Source organism: Xiphophorus couchianus, chromosome 13 (assembly GCF_001444195.1).
Source record: "Xiphophorus couchianus chromosome 13, X_couchianus-1.0, whole genome shotgun sequence".
Taxonomy (NCBI): Eukaryota; Metazoa; Chordata; class Actinopteri; order Cyprinodontiformes; family Poeciliidae; genus Xiphophorus; species Xiphophorus couchianus.
The window spans coordinates 26,355,540-26,381,037 of record NC_040240.1 but is presented as its reverse complement, the minus strand read 5'-3'; the positions used below and the strand labels follow the sequence as shown (position 1 = coordinate 26,381,037).

The following is a 25,498-nucleotide window of genomic DNA, read 5'->3' as shown; positions in this document are numbered from 1 at the left end:
TCCTCATAAGAGAAAAAAATATCAGAATATGAAAGTTTTTGGAGGAATTTGAAAATCTTTTAATCTAGGATTGATTAATTTTCTAGTCATTTATGGTCCCAAAATGGGGAATATTTTGGGTTGGGGAGAACAAGATTCACAAATAAATAAATATCTTAAATATATACAAAAATGCTTTTTTTTAGAGAAAACATTTGCTTCTCTTACTGATAAAATATCTGAATATTATCTGAAAAACGACCAGAAAATACCCCCAATATTGAGAAATCTTTCCCCGGAATTATTTCCTCATGTTGAGATAATATTTTTCTCTAAATAAGAAAATCGCTTTTCTTCTAATGAAACTTTATTTTGTTTTCTTGTGTAAGGAGGAAGATATCAGAAGGAAAACTCAAAGGTTTTATTGGCTCTTTATTTCATAGTGAATTGACAGGAAAGTGGGTAACGAGAGAAGCAAAGATCAGCAGGCCGGGAATCGAACCTGCGACGGCTCCGTGTGTGGAAGCTGCTGAACTGCTGCAACCACTGCACCAGGATGTAAACTAACTTTTAAACTTTGGGGGAAAGTTATTTTTCGACGCGTTTAAAGCTGTGCTGTTTTGGGTCGACTCAAAGACCTTTGACCTTTTAAAGCTCCTATGGGCGATGACGGTGCATTCAGGAACCATCTGTAAACTACTGAGTTTCTGGTTTTATCTTTTTATCCCGTCCAGCAGAACTTCTTGGAACTGTTTAAAGCTAAGGAAGAAAACTCTGGATCTGTTCAGAAAACCAAGATCAGTGGAGCCACAGTGGGTCCTGGAGGCCCGGCAGGCCCAGCAGGCCCGGCATCCTGCACACCCACTGCAGCTCCACTGACACTTTGCTCACTTGCTTCACCATGTTTTCCTTCATCAGCTGTTCATTGTTAATGTGAACTCAGAGTGCAGGCAGCAGATTAGGATTACAGTCTGAAAACATTTGGGTTTGGCATCAAATTGCTGGAAACTCTTATTTTCTTTCTGAAGCTTCAGAAAACAACCAACTAGACCTGCAGGATTACAGCTGAGAGGTTTTATGAAAGTTAATCTTCAACTTTCTGCTCATAAACTAAACAGGAAGTTCAGGGAATAAACTATAATCCAGATTAATCATTTATTCCAGAAGCAGAGCAGGGATGGAAACGTTGGGTTTGTCTGGTTTCTGATATTTTATGACGTCTGAACAGCATAAAAACTTTTTTCTTTTCAAAACGGAGTCCGGCGGTTGGGTTCGGACCGGGTTTTGGATCCGATGCTTTTCAAACCGATTTCAGTGGGAATGTCACGCCGCAGTTCCTCCTGGTCGTTCGACACGGACTCATGCAGGAAGCGTTGAAGGATGAAGCTGTCATGACTGGACCGCTGGACATTTCGGTTACCGCCTGGTACCTCCACCACTGCCTCTAAACCCGGTTCTGCTGCCCCCTGGTGGACAGCAGATCAGATCATGTCCAGCATGTGGGTGATCTGCATCTGGTCCAGCTCATTTCTGAATCATGAGTCGAGTTCTTGAGACGTTTCTCTCCTCGCTCCATCGTCTCCTGGATTTCCTCCTTAAAGTGAAAGTCGGCCTACAGGCGGATTCTGGTACCGGGTCAGACCCAGAAACCGGCAGGGTTCTGTTTGGTTTCGCACAAAGCTCCAGATATCAGATGTTTAGAAATATTCTTCCTTCATCTCAGAACCATCCTGATGTCAAACCCAAACAGTTCAGACCGACTCTGAGATGTTGCTGCTTTACACCAAAAACTCTTTAAATCAACTTTTGATGAAAAGCTTAAAATAACCAGCAGGAAGTTCTCAGCATCATGCAGACATGGAAAAAAACTGAAACTAAACTCCCAGCAGTTTGAACAAAACTGGTTTTGAGCAGCAAACTGAGAACAAATGAGAAATCCCACACTGACTGAGGACATGAAGGCAACACGCAGGCAGGAGAACGAGCTGAATGGAACAAAGAAGTTCAGCATCTAGAAACCGTCAGATCCTCCAGATTCACCAAACCAGTTCTCTGAACCAGTTCACCGGACCAGTTCAACGGACCAGTTCACTGAACCAGTTCAACGGACCAGTTCACTGTTTCAGTTCTTTGGAGCAGTTCTCTGAACCCGATCAGTTCTGTAGTTCAGTTCTGGACCTCCGCGCTGAAACAAAGTTCTGGTCCGGTCCAGCTGAGGAGGAACCATAAAGTTTCCTGTTTGGTTCTGGTGTCACGGTTTAAAGTGTCCCTGCAGAACGCGGCACTAGGGGTCGTGGTTCCTCACAGAAACATTCGGAATCTGCCGGACCGGGTCGGAACCAGCAGCTCTGAACCGGACCTTCTTGGTACCACTACGGTTTGTTGGATCCGTTCAAGTTTATAAACATTAAAAAGTGAATAATTCTGACATAAGGAAGCTCAGATTTTATTTCTGAAAGAAAACTAAAAACTTAAGTAAACTAAGAAGATAAAAACCGAAATTACAGATTTAAAAAATAATCAATATTTCAATAACATGAAAGTGGATCTGAAAGATTTCTGAGATTTCTGAACTTTCCCCACAGACAGGAAGTGATGTCGTTGTTAAATACCTGTGTGCTGGGGGAACATTCACCATGCAGCAGGTCAGAGGAGCCAAACAGAAGAGAAAGTTAGAAACCAAGGAGAACCGGCAGGAAGGGGCGGAGCCAGCCGGCCATGTGACCCACCGGCTTCCTGCTTGCCGACCGGGTCACATGGTCGACACAGAGGACGGACGGTTTCGCCACGGCGAGGCGGGAACCGGTTCCGTCGGCCGGACCCGCGGGTCCAAACGGCCCGGTCGGCGGGAGCTGTGCTCACCTGGTCGGCCTCCAGGCGGCGCTGCGCCTCGGAGACGAAGCGGAGGCTCTGTGCGGCGAGCGTCATCAGTTCGCTGTAGCGGCTCCGCAGCGACACGTACTGCAGACACACAGACACATCAGGTTCTGGTTCTGGACCCAAATGCCTCAGCAGGCCTCCTCCCCCCTCGCTTTAAGCCCCGCCCCCTGACCTCCTGGATGACGCCGTCGGAGGACGTCTCCATCCGCGGTTTCTTCAGAGGAGAAGACGTGGGATCCTGCAGTGCTCTGTAGGTCAGCACCAGCAGCTCGTAATCCTTCAGAACACAAAGTCCAAACGGGTCAGAACCGACCGGAACGCCGGTTCCGCCGCATGGCAGCAGCTGCTCAGCGACCCTCACCTTGATGGAGTTGATGTACGCTTTGGCGTTATTGTAGCAACTCTCCACTTCGTCTCGGTTCTTCTTCATTTCCTCCAGGAGTTTCTGAAACAAACAAAGTTTTAAAAAATATTACTATGATTGATATTTATAAAAGCATTTCTGTGGTTATTGTCTGAGTTTTTAAATAATATTTATCTTTTATATTATTTATCGTTTCACGCCCTAACCCCCCACCTCCTCCTGGGCCAGCCGGTCCCGCAGCGCCGCTCCGTCTCCGATGGCGACGTCCTGGACGTCCTGGTGTCTCCGCCGGACGTCTTCCAGCCAGCGGCTCAGCAACTCGCAGCTCTCCCTGTGGCTGCGCATGCGGCGCTGCAGCTGCTGCAGCTCCCGCAGCCGCAGGTCCGCCTGGGCCAGCAGGTTCTGCCGGCGCTCCAGCAGGCCGGCCGCCAGCCGCCGGTACCGCTCCAGCTCGTCGTCCCGTTCGCCGTGGATCCGGCTCGTCCGGTCGCCGACAGCGGCCGCGCGCCGCAGCTCGTCCTGCAGCCGGTCGAAGACGGCCCGGTCGGCCTCGGCCTCGCCGCACAGCGCCTGGGCGGAGAGACGCGGCGGTCAGCCGGAGCGCCGGGAAGACCGGAGCCTGTGAGAATCCGGACGGATCGGGTCGGTACCTTCAGCTGGCCGCGCTGCTCCTCCACCTCCGGCTCCGACGCCGGAACCTTGGCCGCGTCCCGCAGGCGCGACTCCAGGCTCTGCAGCGACTCCTCGGCATCGTTGGCGTTCCTGATCACAACGTCGATGGTCTTCAGCCTGGAACGCCGGAAACAGATCAGGAAACAACAGGAAGCTGTGTGGAGCCCATCCCACAACTGTTTCTGCAGGCTGCTGGTCAGCTGGCTGAAAGTCTCTTTATAAGAGATGAAAACTGTTCCCGACCCGAGCAGAAACCAGTTCTTCAACATTTACATGAAATATATGAATTTATCTGTCGGTTTGTGACAAAATGAAAATATTTGAATGGAAAAATCTGCCGAGTTTTTAAAAACTGATAAATGCTGGAAGCCTGAGAACGGTGAAAGCTGACTGGTCCTCACCTGTCCAGGTAGACGGCGGACAGCCCGTAGACGGCCTCCATCTTCTTCAGGGTCAGGTCCAGCTCGGAGCGCAGAATCGGACCGGCGCCGGCCGGCTGCGGACCCGCCAGAACCGCCTCCGTCTTGTCAGAGACGGCGCCGAGCTCCTTCTGCAGGCCCTCCAGCTCGGCCTGGACCTTCTGCACAGACACAGAACCGGGTCAGAACCAGAGCAGAACCGGAGCAGAACTGGGTCAGAAGCAGCCGGTACCATCTGCTCGGCCGTCTTGGCGGCGCAGGCCCTCAGCGGCTCGCCGTCGGCCGGCTGCCGCAGACGCGTCAGCGTTTTGTTCTCGCAGCGCTCCAGACGCAGACGCAGGTCCTTCATCTGGGTCAGGAAGGTCTGACACAGCGACTCGTCCTGATCACCTGGAGGGGGCGGGGCACGAGACACAGACAACACCTGAGCAGGAGGGGGGGAGCAGAGCTCTGGAGAGGTCAGAGGTCAACATATACATATATATATTTTTTCCCACTTGCCATCAGACTGCTGAACTCTTAACTGGACTGCACTTAAAATCTGGTCTCCACTTTATACCTTGCACATGTACAGAGCTAAATAACTTCTATTTTACTGTCAGTCCTGCACTTTATATTTTATATTTATATTTTATACTGTATTTTATTTTACTCTGGAGTAACCTCACAACATTGGAAGCTCAAAACATTGTTCTGAGCCGTATGCAACGACATTTCGTTCTGTATTCACCCTGTGCATGCAAAATGACAATAAAGTCAGTCTAAGTCTAAGTCTATCCTGCAACTGCCAAGTCCCCTGGGCTGCAGACCACAGAGTGGGCGGGGCCTGATGTCAGGGTTCACTCTGTGCTCCTTTCATTCCTTTAGTTTCTCAAACATATCCAGGCTGAAGACCCTTACCGCCTTTACCAAACACTCGGACCACCGAACACGACATGCAAACATCTACAGCCTGAAATGAAAACTTTAGTCTCTTAACTCACTGTGGTTGTTCCTCCTAACCTGAAGGAGGCGCTGTTTGGTAAATGTGACTGCCAGGATAAAACCACGATTCGGTGTTTTGAGTTATTTACAGATTCTGAAAGTGTGGATTCTAATCTTTCCAATTATAGGAAACACATCAAAAAAGTCCTTCAGTGCAACTGTTTGGTGCATTAATAACATTTTATTTGTAATTTCAAAGCATAAAAAAGCAACATAGATTTGAGTTGCTTTGGCAAAAACATTTTCTTTCACCAGTAGACAGTCCAACATAATTCATTTTATTTCAGGTGCCAAGATGCAGTTGGTCAGCGTGGGGCGCAGCGCTGTCATATGGTATTCAGCACAGCTGCATGTCTGCAGATCTATGTCTGCAGATCTATGTCTGCACTGCATCCTGAGAAACCGTCCATCGGTCTCTTCAGGTTTTCTCTTTAGCCTTCAGCCATTTATCTATTGGTGATTTTAAGCCCAATCCTTTGGTAAGCTCACCTCATCCCAATAAACACTGGTTTACATGCAGTACCGTCTGGACCACTAGGAGGCGCCTGCGGACCACCAGTGGTCCTGGGACCACAGTTTGAGAAAGACTTATGTAGTGAATTTAGTTTTAAATTGGAAATTAGACATTTGTTATTATTATTTAATGTATGGAGAAATAATTGATCATGTATTTCCAATTGATGCATAAATTTTTATTGATTTTTGAGTCTCTCTGTTTGCATCTTTTCACCAAACAATTTGCTGAAAATCCCTAAACGAACCAACATGGAGTCTGGCTGAGCGCCGTGGCTGCTGGGGGAACCAACCAGACATCTGGAGCCAAGGAGGATTATCCAATCAAAACGCTTTGAGGTGGATGTCAAACCCCGCCCACTAGCTGGCCCCGCCCACAGACACGCCCCGCCCCATTCCCCGGGCTGCAGCTGGTCCTTTCTCTCTGTTTCTTCATTTCAGGTTTTTCATCCTTCATGTTAGTGAGACGTTAACAGAAGTTCAGAAGAGTTTATCTTCCAGTTATTACAGAGTTATTGATTATAGATAATAATCAGCTGCTGTAAAACATGCAGACAATAAAACCTGATCAGTGATGTTAGGGTGAATTAAATCAGTGAAGGTTATTAATATCAGCGATTTGATGCATGAAATGCCGCAACAGGCGACGCAGCGCATTCATTCCTGCTCAGCCAATCAGAAGCTGCCGCTACCTTACCTGCTCTGGGCAGGACGAAGCCTGCAACAGGAAGCCAACAAGCATTTCACTGTCAGGTAACCAACATGTTCACCAGAAATGATGATGATGATGATGATGATGATGAAGGGAACTGAACGGACCTTGCTCTGCGGCGGTGACCATGGTCTGGTAGTGCTGGCTGGCCCGGTTGTAGCTGGACTCCACCTGCATCCGGTCCTCCGCCCCAAACATCTGCGAGTCCGGACTGTCCCGCAGGAAGTCCTGGTAGTGCTGCTCCAGGTTCCGGAGCGCCAGCCGGTACTCGTCCACCCGCAGAGTCTTAAACTGGAGGAAACACAGCATCCGTTAGCATCCCCAGCTAGCATCCGTTAGCATCCCCAGCTGGACCAGTTCCACACCAGTTAGGGATGCTAACAGTCACCCAGAGTTTAGCTTTAACCTCCTAACATTTAAATGGGTTCAGCTTCCAAACAGGAAACTAGTGATGATTAAAGTCATTTAAAATAATCAAAGTGATTATTGATCAGCTCAGAGAGCATTAGCCGTGATGCTCACTGAGCCGATGCAGGAGGAACTAATAAATCATCAGAAATCATCAGGTTCATTGATCCAGAGCTGCGGCTTTATTATTTATTATAGAGACAATAAATTCATTGGAAATGTTGGACCTGAGACAATCTAATTCTGATTTCTTCTTATTTTCTCAGTTTGATTCAATTCAAACTCGTTTTCTTTAAAGGTAACATTTATCCAAACCAGAGTTAATTTAACTCCTAAATCTTCTCATCACCACGTAGACAGTTGAACTAGCGGAGGAAGCTCCGCCTCCTGCGGTGGTGCCGTTACCATGGTGACGTTCCAGGAGTTGATGATGTGGACGTCCCTCATCAGGTACTGCCAGGACAGCAGGCTCTTCAGGTCCACAAACAGGGTCTGCCACATGGCCAGCAGGCGCTGCAGGTTCCCGTCCAGCCTGGGGGACAGGGCGGGTTAGAGCGGGTTTGGACCAGACCGGACCGGACCGGACCTGTTGGGCTCCAAAGGTTTTATCATGAGGCCAAACGAGGCATTCTTTCTGTAATCTGGCCAAATTGAAACAATAATTTTCATTTTTATCAAACATGAAGTTGCAGTTTGAGGGCCGACCCTCCCCTGACCCCCGACCCCTGACCCCCGGCCAGTCTTACCCGGCGACGCTGTTCACCGCGTCCTTATTGGTGGGCGGAACCAGGAAGCAGACGGACGGGACCGCCGCCTCGCTGCCGCGGTCGTTCAGAACCCGCCAGCTGAACGGCTGGGAGTTGCTGAGCAGAGCGCACTCGTCTCCTCTGTGGACCGTGATCTGCAGGAGGACCAGAATCGGGTTAGAACCGGGTCAGAGAACGGGTCAGAACCGGGCCAGACGGGCTGCTCACCTCCATCTGCTTGAAGTCGCAGACGGCCTGGACCGGCAGCTTCCCCTTGGTGGCGCTGGCCGGGTTCCTGGGCTTTAACTGGACCACGGTCTTGGCCCGGCGCTTCAGACCCTCCAGGTGGGTTTGAAACTCGGCCAGCTGCTCCTTCTCGTCCTGGAACAGAACCGGTTCTGATCCAGTTACAGAGCCGATATCCAATATTATTATTGCCTTTATGGCCGATATTTATCAATATTATAGATTTTAGGGACGCCTGAGATATCGGGTTGCTATGTGACAGAGATGGTGATGCAGCAAAGCATTATGGGAGTTTAACTGAAGCAGAGATGCAATGGTGACATAAGGATTAAGATATCGGTACATATCGGTTATCGGCAGCAATATCGATATGGACATCAGCCCAGACCTTCATATTGGAGCGACCTTATCGGACAACCAGACGGTACCGATACGTCGCACAACAATAGAACACACTGACCGGCCGAACTAAAACCCAAAGTGGACCCGACGTCCGGCAGTGAAAGAGTCATGAAGAACTCCAGAATAAAAGCATCAAAACAATAAAAACATGTTTGATTCTCAGATGGAGCTGAAGCCGATGGACTCACAGCGGCGTCCTGCAGCAGGTCCTCCAGCCGAGTCACCGTGACGGAGCGGTCGCAGGTGTACTTCCTCTTCATCACTTCCTGCATCTTCCTCAGCCTCTCCTCAGCCTCCTTCACGTCGGCGAAAAACTGCAGGAAGAGTTTGGAGCTGAAGGAGCAGACTGACCTCAATCTGACCTCAGGATGACCTCAGGATGACCAGTATACCTGGAAGTAGGCGGTGTTCTCCTTCAGGTGTGTCTCGATGCAGCAGCAGAGCTGCAGCAGCCAGCTCCACTGCGTCTGCAGCGCCGCAGTGAACGCCTGCGGAGGGAAACCGTGTTTCAGTCGATTTCTCTACATCGCCGCTCGCTGTGCGGCGCTGCGTCTCACCTCGATGGTCGGCCTGGCCGGGTGTCCGTCCCGCAGAAGCTTGTCTCCAGAGGCCTGGACGCCGTTCACCTTCTTCTCCCGCAGCTCCAGCTCTCGCATCAGGCCCTGCAGCAGACAAACAGCCGGGTTCTTATGGCCGCAGCGCCACGCGGCGGGCCGCACATAGGCGCCAAACGCTTACCGAGTAGCTTTCCTTCTTGGAAGCCATGTTGGAGTTCTTGTCGCTCCAGTCGTAGTTGATCTCTTCCTCCTCTTTCTCGTTCAGCCACATCAGCTCCTTGGTGGCTGCGCTGACGAAGGCGTGCAGCTCCACCAGGTGGCGCAGGCGAGTCTTAGAGGCGCTCTGCAGAGAGGAAGAGGGTTTGTGATGGTGGAAACGCTGGGAGGCAGACAGGAAGTGCTTGTTGTGTTGCTCACCAGCAGCTTTCCGTACTGCAGCTCCAGTTTTCCCAGATATTCCCGGTACGCAGCCTTACTGGCCGGAGAAATCTGACCCTGCGGAGTCAGAAACAACGAGATGAAGACTCCTCTTCCTCTTCCTCACCATCAGTCCTCAGCAGGTCTCTGTCTGCCGTACCTCGTCGGCCTTCGCCCTCTCGATCTTGGAGTGAAACTCCTCCACGGACTGGTGCAGGCCCCGGTGGCTGCCCAGCTGCGTCTCCACGTTGGGCAGGTCGGAGCCCCACTCGCCCTCCTCCACCCGCTTCTGGTTGTCCTCCACCCAGCCCAGCAGGTCCAGCACGTAGCGCAGCGTGACCTCGTCCAACTCCGGACGCACCCTGGAGGACTGCTGCTGGACCTGGGAGTGGACCTGAACTGGGATCTGGGTCATGGGGATCTGGGTCATGGGGATCTGGGCGGTGGTCACGCCTGACTTCAGCCGCAGGTTGTACTCACTGCGGACGTTTACGAGCCTCTCATGGAGACGATAGACTCTAAAAGAGCCCAGAAATGATCACATCAATGTCTTGAAGGAAGAATTTCAGTAAAACTCTCCATCAGCTGGCAGCAGGAGCAGCGCAGGATGAAATGCTGCAGCCTTCAGGTCCGTCAGAAACAGCATTTACCTGCGATACATCTGTTCGGCCTGCAGGTGGCGTCCATCTTTCAGCAGCTGGACGTCGTTGAAGAGCAAGCGGATCATTCCCTCTGCTTTCTCCAGGTCTGCCTCCACCTCTGCTGTGTGCTGAGTCGGTTTCCCAGAACTCATCATCCTCACATCCTGCAGCAAACAGGAAGTTCAGCAACCCGACGCGCTTCACGCCGTGGGACGGAAAACTCTCAAGATTTCTCCCTGATTCGCCTCACTGGAAAACACTGACTGCTGAGGACGACTCCACACAACCGCCTCTTAAACTCGCCTGATCCCTTAAAAGGCTGGTTGGTAAAAACAAGAAATTTATTTAAGGAATTTTAAAAATCTATTTTTATTTAAACGAGTCAGTTTTTCTTAAGCAAAACCATTTCAGTCTGGAAATATTTAAATATGACTGGAATTTATGAAGTGATCAATTTCTAATTAGCCATTGAGTCTACGCCTTTTAAACTGAGTGTCTGATTGGTTTAAAGTGTGCTAGCTCTGCCTCCACACTTTGATACGTGTGACTGACATCAAATAAATTCTTGAAGTGCTGTAGTGCCAAAATGCAATAAATAAATAACTGATTAAATAATTCTTACAATATTTATTGTTCCTGTGCTGAAGAACACAACGAATTAATTCAAAGATTAAAATTCAACCATCAGACTCAGTGGGCGGGATTAAAATGGTTTCTTTTTTTTTTTCCCTTTTTTTTCTCCAAAGAGTTTTTGCGGCGCTAGCGGCTCGTATCTTTTCTACAGCAGGCAGACAGGAAGGAGGGTGAGGAGAGGGGGGAAGACATGCGGCAAAGGTCGTCGGGACCGGGAGTTGAACCCGCGACGTCCGCGTCGAGGACCAAGGCCTCCAAACGTGGGGCGTGCTAACCCGCTGCGCCACCACAGCATGCCCCATTAAAATGGTTTCTATAGAGACCCTGACATCTGATTGGCTGCTTCAAAGACTTCAGAAAGTCTTGTTCCCAGTCTGCTGTGGCTCTGAGGGCAATATCTGTCCTGAAAAGTGTAAAAATAACTTGTATAACATAATTACTTTAACTTATAAAGTTTTAAATGGATTAGCTCCCCCTTATCTTCTGGACCTTTTAAAATTTCAGTCTGCTGTGTCCAGAACCCTACGTTCAAATTAGGGTTATTCCGGTGCCAAAGAAACCTCAAGTCACCTCTTTCAACGATTACCGGCCTGTGGCACTGACTCCCATCATGATGAAGTGCTTTGAAAGGCTGGTAAAAGAACACATCGTCTCCAGACTCCCCCCCGCATTTGACCCGTTCCAGTTTGCCTACCGCCGAAACCGCTCCACTGAGGACGCTATCTCCTCCACCCTACACCTGAGCCTGGCTCACCTGGAGGAGAAGAACACTCATGTGCGGATGTTGTTCCTGGACTTCAGCTCAGCGTTCAACACAATCATCCCACAGCATCTGGCAGGAAAACTGGGACACCTGGGCTTCAGCACCCCCCTGTGCAACTGGCTGCTAGACTTCCTCACCGACAGACCTCAGTCAGTCCGGATCGGACAACACACCTCCGATGTCATCACCCTCAGCACAGGCTCCCCTCATGGCTGCGTCCTGAGCCCTCTGCTGTTCACTCTGATGACACACGACTGCGTCCCCAGGTTCGCCACCAACCACATCGTGAAGTTCGCGGACGACACAACGGTGGTGGGCCTCATCAGAGACGACAACGACCTGGACTACAGAGAGGAGGTGGAGCAGCTGGTGGACTGGTGCAGAGACAACAGCCTGATCCTGAACGTTGACAAGACGAAGGAGATGATCGTCGACTTCAGGAAGAACCGGCCCAGCCACGCTCCGCTGCTCATCAACAGCTCGGCTGTGGAGGTGGTCAGCAGCACCAAATTCCTGGGGGTGGACATCACTAACGACCTCACCTGGACTGTGAACACCACGTCTCTGGCCAAGAGGGCACAGAAACGTTTGTATTTCCTGCGGAGGATGAGAAGAGCACACCTGCCCCCGCCCATCCTCAGGACGTTCTACAGAAGCACCATAGAGAGCATTCTGACCAGCTGCCTCTCTGTGTGGTGTGGAGGCTGCAGCGCCTCCGACTGGAAGAACGTGAGGAGAGTGGTGCGGACAGCAGAGAGGATCATCGGGGCCCCCCTTCCCTCCATTCAGGACATTTCATCCCAGCGCTGCGTGTCCCGAGGCCGAAACATCGTCAGTGACCCCTCACACCCCCACCATGGACTGTTCTCCCTGCTGCCCTCTGGAAAGAGGTTCTGCAGCATCCGGTGCAGGTCCACCAGGTTCCGAAACAGCTTTTTCCCACTTGCCATCAGACTGCTGAACTCTTAACTGGACTGCACTCAAAAACTGGTCTCCACTTCATACCTTGCACATGTACAGAGCTAAATAACTTCTATTTTACTGTCAGTCCTGCACTTTATATTCTATATTTATATCTATATTCATATTTTATACTGTATTTTATTTTACTCTGGAGTAACCTCACAACATTGGAAGCTCAAAACATTGTCCTGAGCCGTATGCAATGAAATTTGGTTCTGTATTCACCCTGTGCATGCAAAATGACAATAAAGTCAGTCTAAGTCTAAATAATCAGCTGTTACTGACCGTTTCTCGGACCCGACTTAGGAGGAAAGGAGATCAGGCTTTTTCTGTTGTTGCTCCTCTTCTATGGAACAATCTTCCTTTCCAAATTAGATCTGCCCACAGCCTGGATCATTTTAAATTGCTTCTTAAAACTCATTTTTATTCCTTAGCATTTAATTGAACTAGTGTTTTGATACTCTGTTTTTATTAATTTGTGTTATTGTCAGTCTTGTACAGCACTTTGGTGCAGTTTTATGCCTGTTTTCAAAGTGCTATATAAATAAATTTGACATTGACAATTAAATTGGTGTCATTTATTTACCACAAACTCACCCAAAAAAGGTTTTGGATGAGCTAATATAGTTAATATAAATATCAGCATATATATTAACTAAATGCTGAAATATTTTATCATTGTTTTATGCAGGAGGACAAACTACTTGGATTTAGGTCTTCGCTTGTTGTTTGAAGCAGCCAATCAGAAGCCAGGGTCTCTGTAGAAGCTGCTCTGATCCCGCCCACTGAGTCTGATGAGTGAAGTTGACAGTTTAAATGAATTTATGAAAAATTATTAAATCATTAAATATTTATATGCAGTTTTAAAAATTAAATCAAAACATTTATTTGTGGCACATATAATTAATTCTATATTGGATCTATTATTTCTGTATTTCTATCTTAATAAATTAGTGACACATTTAATAATTAAATAATAAAGAATTAATTTTAATATTCTACGGCATTGTTGGGTAAATTGTATTATTAGTATTATCAAATATTTGTTGTATCATGTAGCCTTGTAGTTACATTTAGATAATGTTTCTGTGTGTTAAATAACTTTGATTCCATCCTGAGGCCTCCCTGGGAAATAGAGGTGACAGCTACTCTCAGCAGCTGTTGCCCTGCAGGACGTCCTACAAGACAGAGGTGTTAGTTGCTCCCAGCAGAGTTTTACAGTCCTGCAATAAACTCTGCTCTGTGCTACAAAGCCGTTGCTTTGAAGCTATACAACGTGTCCCATTCGACGCCGTGCCTGGAGCAAGAAGGATTTAGATTGTAGATAACATGTGTTTAGTTTAGTGATTGTCTTTTAGCACTGCAACTAAAATGCTTTGACCCCACCCCATAGAGTTGCAGTGCTCAGTGTGAGAGGGTTCCTAAGAGCAATAAAAGAGAGGAACAGACAGATGTGTTTCAGAGCAGGTTGGAGATTTGTAACTGAAAGCACATCTCTGTCTGCTCTCCTCGCGAGAAACAAAGAATCTAACTCTCTTGTCTTTCCTGTGTTTGTTTAATAGGTATTTAGACCTGACAGGCATTTTTATTATGACGCATCTAATATTATTGTTAATAATTAACCCTCCTGTTATGTTGGTCTCTGGGGTGCAGCAATAATGTTCGTGGGTCAGTTTGACCCGTTGAGTCTTTAATCAGGAAATAGTTTCAGAAACCAAATAATTCTTCCAAAACATTTTTGGATTTGACTATTAACTCCAATACTAACCATTTCAATCAATATTTGTGCAATGATGTTTTTTATTTCTAACAAATTAAGGATTAATGATGACAACTTACTCATTTACTCATTTGGACATAAAAAATTTCCACTGAAAAAACCTACACAAAAAACAATAATTATCCTTGAAATGGATCTTTTGTAAATTCTTTTATATTACATTTTGAATTTTTTTCAAGAAGTGATCTTTATAATTGAACTTGAGACACATATAGTGTTCTGGGTCAAATTGACCGGCTGATTAAAATCAAGACAAATGAGTCATGAAGAGATTATTAATGTTTCCTCCACTTCTGCTGAGTGGGTGGAGTTTGGATGAACAAGTGAAGTAAAGAGAATAGTGACAAAGTGTGTGTGTGTGTGTGCGGGGGGGGGGGGGGGGGGGGGCAGGGGGTGTATATGTGTGTGTGTGTGTGTGTGTGTGTGTGTGTGGGGGGAGGGGGGGGGTATGTGTGTGTGGGGGGCGGGGGGGTGTATATGTGTGTGTGTGTGTGTGTGTGTGCGGGGGGGGGGGGGGGGGGGGGGGTATATGTGTGTGTGTGTGTGCGGGGGGGGGGGGGGGGGTATATGTGTATGTGGGGGGCGGGGGGTGTATATGTGTGTGTGTGTGTGTGTGTGTGCGGGGGGGGGGGTATATGTGTATGTGGGGGGCAGGGGGTGTATATGTGTGTGTGTGTGTGTGTGTGTGTGTGGGGGGAGGGGGGGGTATGTGTGTGTGGGGGGCGGGGGGGTGTATATGTGTGTGTGTGTGTGTGTGTGCGGGGGGGGGGGGGGGGGTATATGTGTGTGTGTGTGTGTGTGTGCGGGGGGGGGGGAGGGGGGGGGGGGTATATGTGTATGTGGGGGGCAGGGGGTGTATATGTGTGTGTGTGTGTGTGTGTGTGTGTGCGGGGGGGGGGGGTATATGTGTGTGTGTGTGTGTGTGTGCGGGGGGGGGGGGGGGTATATGTGTGTGTGTGTGTGTGTGTGTGTGTGCGGGGGGAGGGGGGTATATGTGTGTGTGTGTGGGGGGGGGGGCTATGTATGTGTGTGTGGGGGTGTGCTGTGGGGGGGGGTGTATATGTGTGTGTGTGTGTGTGTGTGTGTGTGGTGAAATATGTCTCATAGCTGCAAGGAAACATATAAATTAAACATATAGAAAAAATACTTCCAACTATTTTACTTTTTTTTTACTTTAAAATTGGTTAATTTGACCTGCACATTAACAGGAGGGTTAATCATACATGATTTGTCTTTTATTTTAAGTACAGATTTACAATTTTATCTGAATGACCAAATTTACAAATATGTATCTATTTCCTTAATGAACGTAGCCCTCTGCTGCCCCCTGCAGCACCAACGAGGCATTACAGCAGCACAGGTGGACGTGTTGGAGTTGCTCACCGTCTGCAGCAGCGTCTCCACCTGGTTGAGCTGCTCCTCACACACCCCCGACTCCATCTGGACCTTACTGACGATCCTCTGGAGTCGCTCCAGCCTGCAGCGAGGAGAAGAGGTCAGAGGTCAACATACATCACAGAAAAGGAGGAGGCAGAGGAGTGGGCACTCACTGCGTCCTCCTCTGCAGCACATAGTGGTAGCCCTGATGCAGGAAAGCCATGATGTGAGTCTCAACTGAGCGCGGCCGAAGCCACAGGGCTGGAAGCGCCGCCCCGCCGCCATGTGACGAGGAAACGTTTATGTTTTCTCCATGGCGATGAGACAGAGTCATGTGCTTCCTTTAATTTGATGTTTTACTTCCTAACCAACCAAACAATGTTTGATGTGTTTGGACTCATCAGGGGATGAGTCACGGTCCGGCGCCGTGTGGTGGTGAACCGTGTTGCTCTGCAGCATGTGACTCTGCGTTGCGTTGCCTGCGGTGCCCCTACCTCTCGAACTCGGTCCGGAGGAGGCGCTCTCGCTCCAGGATGCCCACATGCAGACGCCCCCACTCCTTCTCCACGTCCAGCGGATGGTAGCCAGGAGGAACCTTCACCAGGCCGGTCTGCACGGCGCCCTGCGGACGGAAACGCCATGAGTCCGGGTCCAGGTCCGGGCCGCTCCGTCGGGGGAAACAGGGGAACTCACCTCAAACGACTTGAAGATGTGTTTGGAGCGGTTCTTGTCCGCCTCTTTGGCCGGCAGCTCGGTTTCCTTGAACTTCAGGAACTGGCGCCAGAGAACCTGAGGAGGAGACACAGACGTGAGTTGATCATCCGGCTCCTGGTTCAGGGCGAAGCCGGGCGACGCGGCCACCTCCATCTCCTCATAGCTGCTGGGGAACTTCCTCTCCTGAAAGACCAGGATGTGGTGGCGGATCCACTGCAGCAGCACCGTCACCACCTCGTAGAACTCCTGCCAGCGCAGCTCCAGCTCCTGCTCACAGACAAACCACTTTACCTCTCCAGGAGAGACGGGAAGACCAGAACCAGGACCGGTTCTGGATCCATAAACACACAAGGTTCAGATGCTGCTCATCTGCTGACAGATTTCCAAACATCTAGCTCCGGTTCATCTACCGGCGCCTCCAGGAAACGGATCAGAACTCACGTTGGCCTTGACCCCGTCCTGGACGTCCGGGACGCGGGGCGTGGCGTCGTACAGCGAGGAGACGTACGTGATGATGGACTTCTCATCTGGGTGGGGAACGTCCACATCTGGACAGGAACACGGAGCGGTGAGACCCTGCCGGACCCGAACCCTGCTGGGAGGTTCTGGTTCTGCTCACCTTCTGGGTCCAACAGCCTGGTGACTCCCAGCTCTCGCTCGGCCACGCTGAAGGCCTGCTCCAGGTTCTCCTGGTTGGTCTGCCGGTACACCTGGTTCATGTCGATGAGGCCGGGCCTGCACACAGCCAGAGAGGCGCCGCACTGGGTCAGAACAGAACCTTTAACCACCCGACGCCAGGCGACCCCACAGAGGGTCAGTCTGACCGGGAAACCAGAAACCAGGAAGTCCTCCAGCAGTGGGACACGGGCAGCCCTCTGACCGGATGGAGGAACCGGTTAAATCCAGAGAAACAAGATGCTACAAAAAGATTAATTATCACTTTAATCCAAACTTTAACAATAATAATGAACCAAAGAGAAAAATTAATGTTTGAATTGAAGCTCAGAGCCATTAAACCCGAAACAAAACCAGTTGGTTTCTATTGATCACCAGCAGGATAACCAGTGAATTTAATCAGATGTGCAGCTTAACGCCGTCTAACCTGGACTTTAGTAGCACAGTTAGCATCAGCGCTGCTGTGGCGTGTTGCTATGGTAACGCTGCGGCGACGATGCAGCGACTCCGAGGGAAGTTCAGAAATATTCAGAGCTGCAGAGGAAGGAGCTTCTTTCCACTGAACCCAGTATCGCTGCTGCTTCCCCAATATAAGGAACTTTTCCTGCTTCGCTGCAGCAGAACGTCCAGAACCTCCACCAGACCCGGTCCGACTGCATGGGAACCATGTTCAGGTCAGATTACAGCCTCCGAACCCGCAGTGACCAACACCGGATCCTGAAATATGCACGACGTCCGAGAGCAGATCTCTAGCCTCAGAACCAGACCCGGTCCAGACCGGTTCTGGACCGGGTCTCACCTGCTGTGGCCTCACCTGTGCCTGTGGATGACGGCGTTGAGCAGCCGGCCGTCCCTCCAGCTGGTGGTGAAGTTGTCGCAGCGCAGCCCCTGGTAGCCCTCCACCATCCGCTGGGCCCACAGCAGCAGACGCTCCTTGGCCGTCATGTCGGCCGACTGGCCGTTCACCTGGATGTCCGAGATCTGGGGAGACCAGCAGCACACGGTCAGAACCGGAACCAGACCCAAGTCTGGAACAGAACTACCACACTACGTTTCTGCTGAACAAGGTCACGACTTCCAGCTAATCGGTTTTGAGAATCGGCCATTTTGTTTCCTGGCGGTGATTTTGTAGTCCAAGTTCAGTTGTGCTGAAGTTGCAGGTTAGCGAGTCGAACCGTTCAGTAATGCGTGTATTAACGCTCTGGAGTCTCACATCGCCGCCGGCATCAGAGCCTCTTCTGGTTAATGTCAGTTTTCTCGGGAATGTTCCCACATCAGAGGGGAAAGTCCGTTTTTGGACTGAAGGACGAGTGTTTCAGGAACCTCCGCCAGGATATCAGGAGGGATTTTCTGAAAGACTTGGTCTGATTGAGGGTCAGTTCCTTCTCTATGGAAACGAGACACGGCGAAGCGCTAAGCTGCTAATAACGCTAAAGTGACAGCAAAGCTGATTTCAGACACGAATGCTGTGTTGGTAATGACGTCCTGGCCATTGGTCAGCATTGAGCCTCCTGTTAGCGCTGTGTGCTAGCTGCTAGCTGCCTCCTGGAGGATACAACTGTTCTGCATGCTTTGGATATAATTATTAGTTTTTGCTGATTTTGTCTTGGGGAACAAAAATGATCCAAATGCATTCGGCGACGTCCTTCGTTTAATGCATTCATATTGTGGTAGCATTAATATGTGAATAGTTATCTGACATGCATGGGCTGTAGTTAAACTACGCTCCATATTGTAGCTAGTTGGTGTGGATGCAGAGGGAGTAAATCCAGTCACACCATCACTGCCATGCCTTCATGTGAATGCGCGGTTCTGCAGGTTCTGCTGCTCTGGGTCAGACTCTGGCTCCAATATGTAGAAAGTTTCTCTGCCGGTAGATAATCGCTGCTACCGAACTACAGAAATGGCCGAAGGGGGTGGAGTGGAACCTGGAGGGTGGAAATGTCTCCTTCACATTTAAAAAACCCAGTTTCTGTAAAACGCCTCAGAACAGGAGAAACGAGGAATTCAGACCGAAGCATCGCAGTTCTACTGTCTACAGAGCAGAAGGGAAGGATTTCAAGCTCACTTTAAATCTGCAGTTTGAAATCGTTTGACGCTCCGGACAGTTCTGCCTCCATCTTCATCTGGTTTTCAGTTATTTATGATCCAATCCGACCTTTCCAGAACTCATGACGCCCATAAATCTGGCCTGGCTGTGTTGTGATGAATCAGAACCGAACAGAACCTGGAAGTGTGAGAAAGCGGGCTTTGTTTTCCGAGCTGCAGCGTTTAATGCGCCCACAGGCAGCCGCTAATGGCTGCTGGACCGAGAGATGGGAAAGTTTTATTGGTGCTGGGAGGAAAAACTCTGAGTCACACGAGAATCCCAACGGAACATTTCAGAGAACAAAAACAACTTTCTGAGGTTTTTCCAGGGCTTCTGGAACCAGTTTAATCCCAGTGCTTTGGAGAGTTTAATCTGGATTATTCCTGCAATGAGACATAACATCTAAAACTCTTCAGTTCAGGTCTAATTATCAGTTTCCAGCTGCAGCTTCAAAACATTTTCATCCTTCGGTTCATTTAACAAACTGCTGAAACCTGCAGAGACTTCCTGTTTGTAGAGATCCAGGAAAGTGGAGGCGACTGGGATTATTCCCCGCAGGCGGATAATCTCCTCCTGCTGCCGCTCTCGACCGGTTTCGTGGCTGAGTCAGAGCATCACTTTATATATAAAACAGGAAGGGCAGAGACGATGGGAAAGGAGGAAACCCCAAGCCTGGCCGGGTCCAGAATGAACCCAAACCCGACCCGGACCTGGGAGCGAAGCCGGAGCTAAAGGGACTCTGCCACGTTGGACCGGTTTTCCGACAGAACCTCTAAGATGTTCTGATCCGCTGGAGGTTTGGGATTTATCGCTCTGCATGTCCAGGTGAAACCTACTGGAAGGATCTTTCCAGGCAGCCCGACTGGAGCTGTGGGTCGACACCAGAACCGGCACTTCCTCCAGGCAGGAAGTCGACTTAGAAACTTAGAAACTGAAGTTCAGACGCAGCTCAGGGAAACGGCGTTTTTTCACTTTCAGCAGGCAGAAAATGGGATGAAATGGAAATGTAGAAAACACTTTGGGAGTGGTGGGACTTCAGACATTCTGGCCTGGTGAGGAGAGCTGGATGAAAACCAGGAAACCAAAACGAGTCGTCTTTGGTTTCCTGGTTAATATGTGCCCTAAACTCCACTAGGAGGTTTCTGCACCTCCACCATCACCTCCACCTCTCTGTGAAGCAGAAAAACACCTTCAGTATTTTCATCAGTATTTTGTGCCAAAAATTTCTCCAGCTGAACAAAAACAAAACTGAAGTTATTATTTTTGGACCCAAAGAGGAACAATCTAGAGCTATAGATCTAGAGTTATAGATCTAGAGTTATAGATCTAGAGTCAATGCACAGCTTCAGTTATTACAACTAAAAACCAGCGATCAGCCCGAAACCTGGGAGTAGTGATGGACTCTGACCTGAACCTCCAGAGCCACATAAAGACAGTTACAAAGTCGGCCTTCTATCACCTGAAGAACATTTCCAGGATTAAAGGACTAATGTCTCAGCCAGATCTAGAGAAACTCATCCATGCATTCATCTTCAGTCGTATTGATTATTGCAACAGCGTCTTCACAGGTCTGTCCAACAAATCAATCAAACAGCTGCAGCTGATCCAGACGCTGCTGCTGGCGTTCTGACTAAAACCAGGAAGATAGAGCACATAACACCAGTTTTAAAGTCCCTCCACTGGCTCCCTGTAGCTCAAAGAATAGACTTTAAAATACTGATGTTAGTTTATAAATCACTGAACGGCTTAGCACCACAATACATTAAAGATCTGCTGTTGTTGTATCAACCTTCCAGACCTCTCAGGTTCTGGTTCTGCTCTGCATCCCCAGAACCAGAACCAAACGAGGAGAAGCAGCTTTCAGCATCTATGCACCACAAATCTGGAACAAACTTCCAGAAAACTGTAAAACAGCTGAAACACTGACTTCTTTTAAATCTAGACTAAAAACCCACCTGGTTAGAATTGGATTTGAAATGTAATCAATTACAAATTTATTGATGGAACTTGACTTAATGCTGTGTTTTGATTATTGATTCTATGTTGAAATTGCACAAAAATCTGTGAGGGACGGCGGAGTCCCTGCTCCAGATTCGGTGAAAGAGGTGAACAGAACCTGGTGCCAGAAGCCCATTAAAATTCTGTTTACATCGTTTTAAACTGTGTGATTGTGAGAGGGAATAAAAATAGCAGCAGGTATTTTGTTCCATAGAACACAGTAGGAGTGTAACAGGTAAACCTTTATGGATGCAAACTCCACTAAAAACCCACCTGTTTAGGATTGTATTTGAAATGTAATCAATTACAAATTTATTGATGGAACTTGACTTAATGTCATGTTTTGATTGTTGATTCTATATTGCATTGTGTTTCTGTGTTTGTAATGATGTAAAGCTCTTTGAAATGCCTTGCTGCTGAAATGTGCTATACAAATAAAATTTGATTGATTGATCAACAGCGGACAAAAACCAACTACCCGCCATCTGGTTTACCAGGACTAAAAGGTGAGCGAAGGACGGCTGAACGGATTTATCACCAGGAAATCGCAACAAACTTAAAAACACAGAAGCTTAAGCAAAAACGGAGCATTTTATCACAAGAAAGCCGAAGAAATCTGGAGTTTAAACGTTGCAATTCTCCTGGATTACCTGGAAGTGAAGGATGATGGTCCATATGAGGCCCAGGGTCAGCTTGGGGTTTCCATCTGCGATGTCATCGTTTCTGATGTTAACCAGTTTGACCTGAAAAAGGGGTTGGGGTTAGAGTTAGGGTGACGAGGGCGCCGTCCGTCCAGAATGACCCTCACCTGTCTGTGCTTGAGGAAGTCCAGAGCGATCTGGACGTTCTGCAGCTTGTGGAAGCGCATTCGGCCCTTCTCCCGCGGCTGCAAGAGACCACAGAGGACACAGACTAAACTCTATGGTCCAGTGGCTAGCTACACTAACAACTATGCTAGTCATGGTGCTGGAGGTCAGAGGTGAAACTCTGCATGTTTGTGGTCAGATCTGACACAGAGATGCATCACATATGGAGCCAAGATGTCTGCGGGTGACAGCATGAAGATGGATGAGAAACATTCCAAATGATTCTCCAGATCACAGGTTGGTTTCCCTTAGAAACCAGCAGCTCTCCGCTGCGTCTATCCGGAGGAAAAACCATTCCCTGTTTCAGCAGCTGCAACAGATTCCAGAAGGATCTAAAGCTGGACTGAAGCGTCTCACAGCTGCACTACTGAATAATAATAATAATGACAATAATCTCACATTAAAATCATTATGGTCATAAGCCTATGATAAAGGGTTGAGATGTCTGTGGTTGAACTGGTTTCTCTAGATCTTGTAAATGATGGAGCATTTTTGAATTTGGTGAAATAAAGAAGATGATCATCAGCGTACGGCTGAACTTCACTGGCTCGTTCAGGCACAGTCTGACTCTAAACTCTTAGATTATTTTTTTTATTAAAAATCTCAGAATGGTGCTAGCATCTTTTTTTAATTTAACATAAGTCAAAGTGAAAAAGGAAGAAACGATTTACAACAACAAAATCATCTGTTAAATCAGAACGTTTTAACTGAGCTCAGAAAGCACAAATTAATAACAATAATTATTTCTTTTGGTTATATTCTAAAACCAAAAGAAAAACATGAAAATCTTCATATTGCCTCATTCATCTCATTGTTTCTGAATATCTTCATTTAAAATACACTGCTGCTCATTTTTCTGTTTTGGGATTAAAATCAGCAGCAGTAAATTAGCATCAATATTTCTCCTTGGATCTTTTAGTTCTGCTCTAGTTTTATTTCTGATTTGATCTTCCAGTACCATCTGAGTTGACCTTTGACCCTCTAACATGCCTCCTGATGCTGCCATCGCCAGTGATCAGAGGACGGTGAGGATGGGGGTTTGGGGTGACGGCCAACATGCAACGACCGGCAGAACGCCACCTGGTGGTGACGCATGCCACGCCCGCCTCCCACCTACAGTCCAGGCGCCACTCACCAACCGCACGCTCCTCACAACGTCGCGCTCCCTCGGCTACAGCCGGAGCGTCGCGAGACGGGAAGGCAGAGGGCAGAGGTCAGGGTAAGCAGACAGCAGTTAGAAGAAAGAAAAGAAAAATGCTCAAACAAAGACAGAGAAGTGCAGAACGGTTACAAGATGGAAGCCAGAAATGAAATTAGTGTTTCAACGTGAGCTCAGCCTCAGCAGGACCTGAACAGATCTACAAGTCATGCAGATGTGGAGACAGGGCCGCTGCTGACCGGGGGCCTCCAGGGGGACAGAGACACTGGGGGGACAGAGACACCGGGGGACACTCACCAACGTCTCTCCAGACAGGACCTCCAGCAGGGAGATCAGGTTGTGTCCGTCCCTCAGGTCTTCATAAAGGTCGGTGACGTGGCGCTGGGCCTGCAACAAAACACCTGACGGGTCAATCACCTGTTGTTACAATGTTATTAGCTAACCTGGTTATTAGCCTGTTATTAGCTAACCTGGTTATTAACCTGTTATTAGCTAACCTGGTTATTAGCCTGTTATTAGCTAACCTGGTTATTAACCTGTTATTAGCTAACCTGGTTATTAGCCTGTTATTAGCTAACCTGGTTATTAGCCTGTTATTTGCTAACCTGGTTATTAGCCTGTTATTAGCTAACCTGGTTATTAACCTGTTATTAGCTAACCTGGTTATTAGCCTGTTATTTGCTAACCTGGTTATTAACCTGTTATTAACCTGTTATTAACCTTGTCTCATCACAGCTCCAAACATGATCCAACAGGACGCAGACAGCTATTAGCTCAAATATATTCATACAGCCTCGACCGCTGATCAATAAAAATAGAAATTAGATTCCAACTAGACAATGGTTATTTGTCTAGTTGAATTTGTTAATCACTCAAAGACATGAAGGAACTAATGTCACAAAAAGCAAATCAAACTAAATATAATTCAAATTGATTTTAGAGTTTTAATAGACGGACTAATTAAAAACGGACTCCGATTAAATCACAGCTCTACGTCCGACTCCAGGAATGAAGAAACTAAGCAGATTTTCATGCTTTCATTTACGGTTCAGCTTCTCATCTTCAGCGGATAAACGGAACAAAACTGCAGAAAATTGTCTTGAAGATGTTAGACAGCAGGAAAAGAGGGAGGTTAGGCGGGTCAGGTAGAGGCAGACATGCAGGCAGGAGCGACCGGGTCCTACCTCGGCCTTCCAGTGCTGATAGGAAGGAGGGATGGAGGAGGACAGGAGGAATGAGAGGATGGAGAGAAGAAACAGTTTGCTGTGAGAAGATGGAGAACCTCATGGAAATGTTAAAGAAACAGCGCAGACAGTGTTTCTGTTCCAGATCTGCTTTAAAACCTCAGGAAGAGCCTGAGATGAGAACCGGCTTCCATGTTTCGTCCTGCGACTGCTGCAGGCAAAACCCCCGAAAAACCTCACCAAACTTTGCTGCACATAAAAAATCTGAAAATATTTCAATTCTGCTGATTTTTTCCAAAGGGTAGAAGAAGAAACGTTGGAGCTTAGCGCTGACAAAACTTTTCCATGAATCCGTCTACTGGACATATTCCAAAAGGTTTTCCTTTCTGAGCCTCTAAGACTCGTTGAAACGCCAAGGTCTGCTGCGCGGGCTCACACACACACACACACACACGTACCCCCCCCTGCACACACACACAGATGAAACTGTCTGGTGTGTTTAACAGTTCTCTATTGTTCAGGTCCGTTTGGGCCCGACTGCAGATTAGCCTAGCTGTAACGTTAGCGCTTCCTTTTTATGTTTAGCGTTTGTCCAAACAAACGAGACAGAGCAGTGGAACGGAGCGGTTCTGGTCCAGGTGGGAGCGGGCCGCATGCAGAGACAGCTGGCTGGTCTGGACCTAGCAGATGGAGTCCGGTTCTACAGGAACCGGACTGACTCTGGAGCAGTCTCTGGTTCGCTTGGCGTTCACATTCAAACCTAACCGGAGTTCACTTTGAACGGACCCAGACCGAGGTTTGGAGGACCAGAGGTCAGAGGTCGACTAGCGTTCACACCTCACCAACCGAACCGGACTTTGACTAGACACACGGTCTGGAGTCGGGTTAAGGAACCGGTGGGGACGGGTCCTGCATGTGAGATGACCGGTCCGATTTCCAGAGGTTTGGCTCCAGATCAACTTCTGGTTCAGAACCAGAGAATTTCCTTTATTTTAACAAACCATCCGTGGATTTCAGGATCTTTAATGTCTAAGTTCTGCTGCCAGCTGCTTAAAACCAAGTCGGCATTTGGCATCTTCAGCTGGTTGGTTCTGTTTTGGTCTGGCTCAGTGACTTTACCTCAGATGAGATCAACGGTTTAAGATTTTAAATGAGAACATAACTGGTGACTTTATAAATAAAAGCACAGATACTGACTTTGGACCATCAAACCCGAGTTAACCAGAACCAGAACCGAGCTGCAGCAGATGAGATGGGGGGCATCAAATAATGCTTTTGCATGTTGATGTTCCCACTAAAGCCTTTTTTTTTGCACCTATTTTCCCTTTACGACAATCTTCCAGTGTGTGGTGTGTTG

General features: G+C 48.3%; 1 protein-coding gene across 2 annotated transcripts in view; it reads right to left on the bottom strand.

The window, feature by feature from the left end:
* Window positions 1–23,386, bottom strand: part of LOC114156032 (plectin-like) — a 34,830-nt gene extending 11,444 nt beyond the window's left edge. The window contains exons 1-29 of one of the 2 annotated variants that reach the window (XM_028036207.1): window positions 23,255–23,386; window positions 21,741–21,818; window positions 21,583–21,675; window positions 17,660–17,826; window positions 16,790–16,905; window positions 16,612–16,718; window positions 16,318–16,437; window positions 16,150–16,245; window positions 15,951–16,078; window positions 15,463–15,556; window positions 9,950–10,104; window positions 9,460–9,817; window positions 9,300–9,377; window positions 9,064–9,225; window positions 8,883–8,987; window positions 8,718–8,813; window positions 8,514–8,639; window positions 7,906–8,058; window positions 7,678–7,832; window positions 7,337–7,463; window positions 6,631–6,814; window positions 6,509–6,529; window positions 4,547–4,704; window positions 4,297–4,475; window positions 3,874–4,012; window positions 3,437–3,793; window positions 3,221–3,304; window positions 3,032–3,136; window positions 2,842–2,940 (exon numbers count right to left, since the gene is read on the bottom strand). In XM_028036207.1, the coding sequence (XP_027892008.1) occupies window positions 2,842–2,940; window positions 3,032–3,136; window positions 3,221–3,304; window positions 3,437–3,793; window positions 3,874–4,012; window positions 4,297–4,475; window positions 4,547–4,704; window positions 6,509–6,529; window positions 6,631–6,814; window positions 7,337–7,463; window positions 7,678–7,832; window positions 7,906–8,058; window positions 8,514–8,639; window positions 8,718–8,813; window positions 8,883–8,987; window positions 9,064–9,225; window positions 9,300–9,377; window positions 9,460–9,817; window positions 9,950–10,104; window positions 15,463–15,556; window positions 15,951–16,078; window positions 16,150–16,245; window positions 16,318–16,437; window positions 16,612–16,718; window positions 16,790–16,905; window positions 17,660–17,826; window positions 21,583–21,675; window positions 21,741–21,800 (3,822 nt within the window). In that variant the 5' untranslated portion in view covers window positions 21,801–21,818; window positions 23,255–23,386. The remainder of the gene's footprint in view (window positions 1–2,841; window positions 2,941–3,031; window positions 3,137–3,220; window positions 3,305–3,436; window positions 3,794–3,873; window positions 4,013–4,296; window positions 4,476–4,546; window positions 4,705–6,508; window positions 6,530–6,630; window positions 6,815–7,336; window positions 7,464–7,677; window positions 7,833–7,905; window positions 8,059–8,513; window positions 8,640–8,717; window positions 8,814–8,882; window positions 8,988–9,063; window positions 9,226–9,299; window positions 9,378–9,459; window positions 9,818–9,949; window positions 10,105–15,462; window positions 15,557–15,950; window positions 16,079–16,149; window positions 16,246–16,317; window positions 16,438–16,611; window positions 16,719–16,789; window positions 16,906–17,659; window positions 17,827–21,582; window positions 21,676–21,740; window positions 21,819–23,254) is intronic. The other variant, XM_028036208.1, reaches the window with a different exon arrangement.
* Between the last annotated feature and the right edge of the window lie 2,112 nt (window positions 23,387–25,498).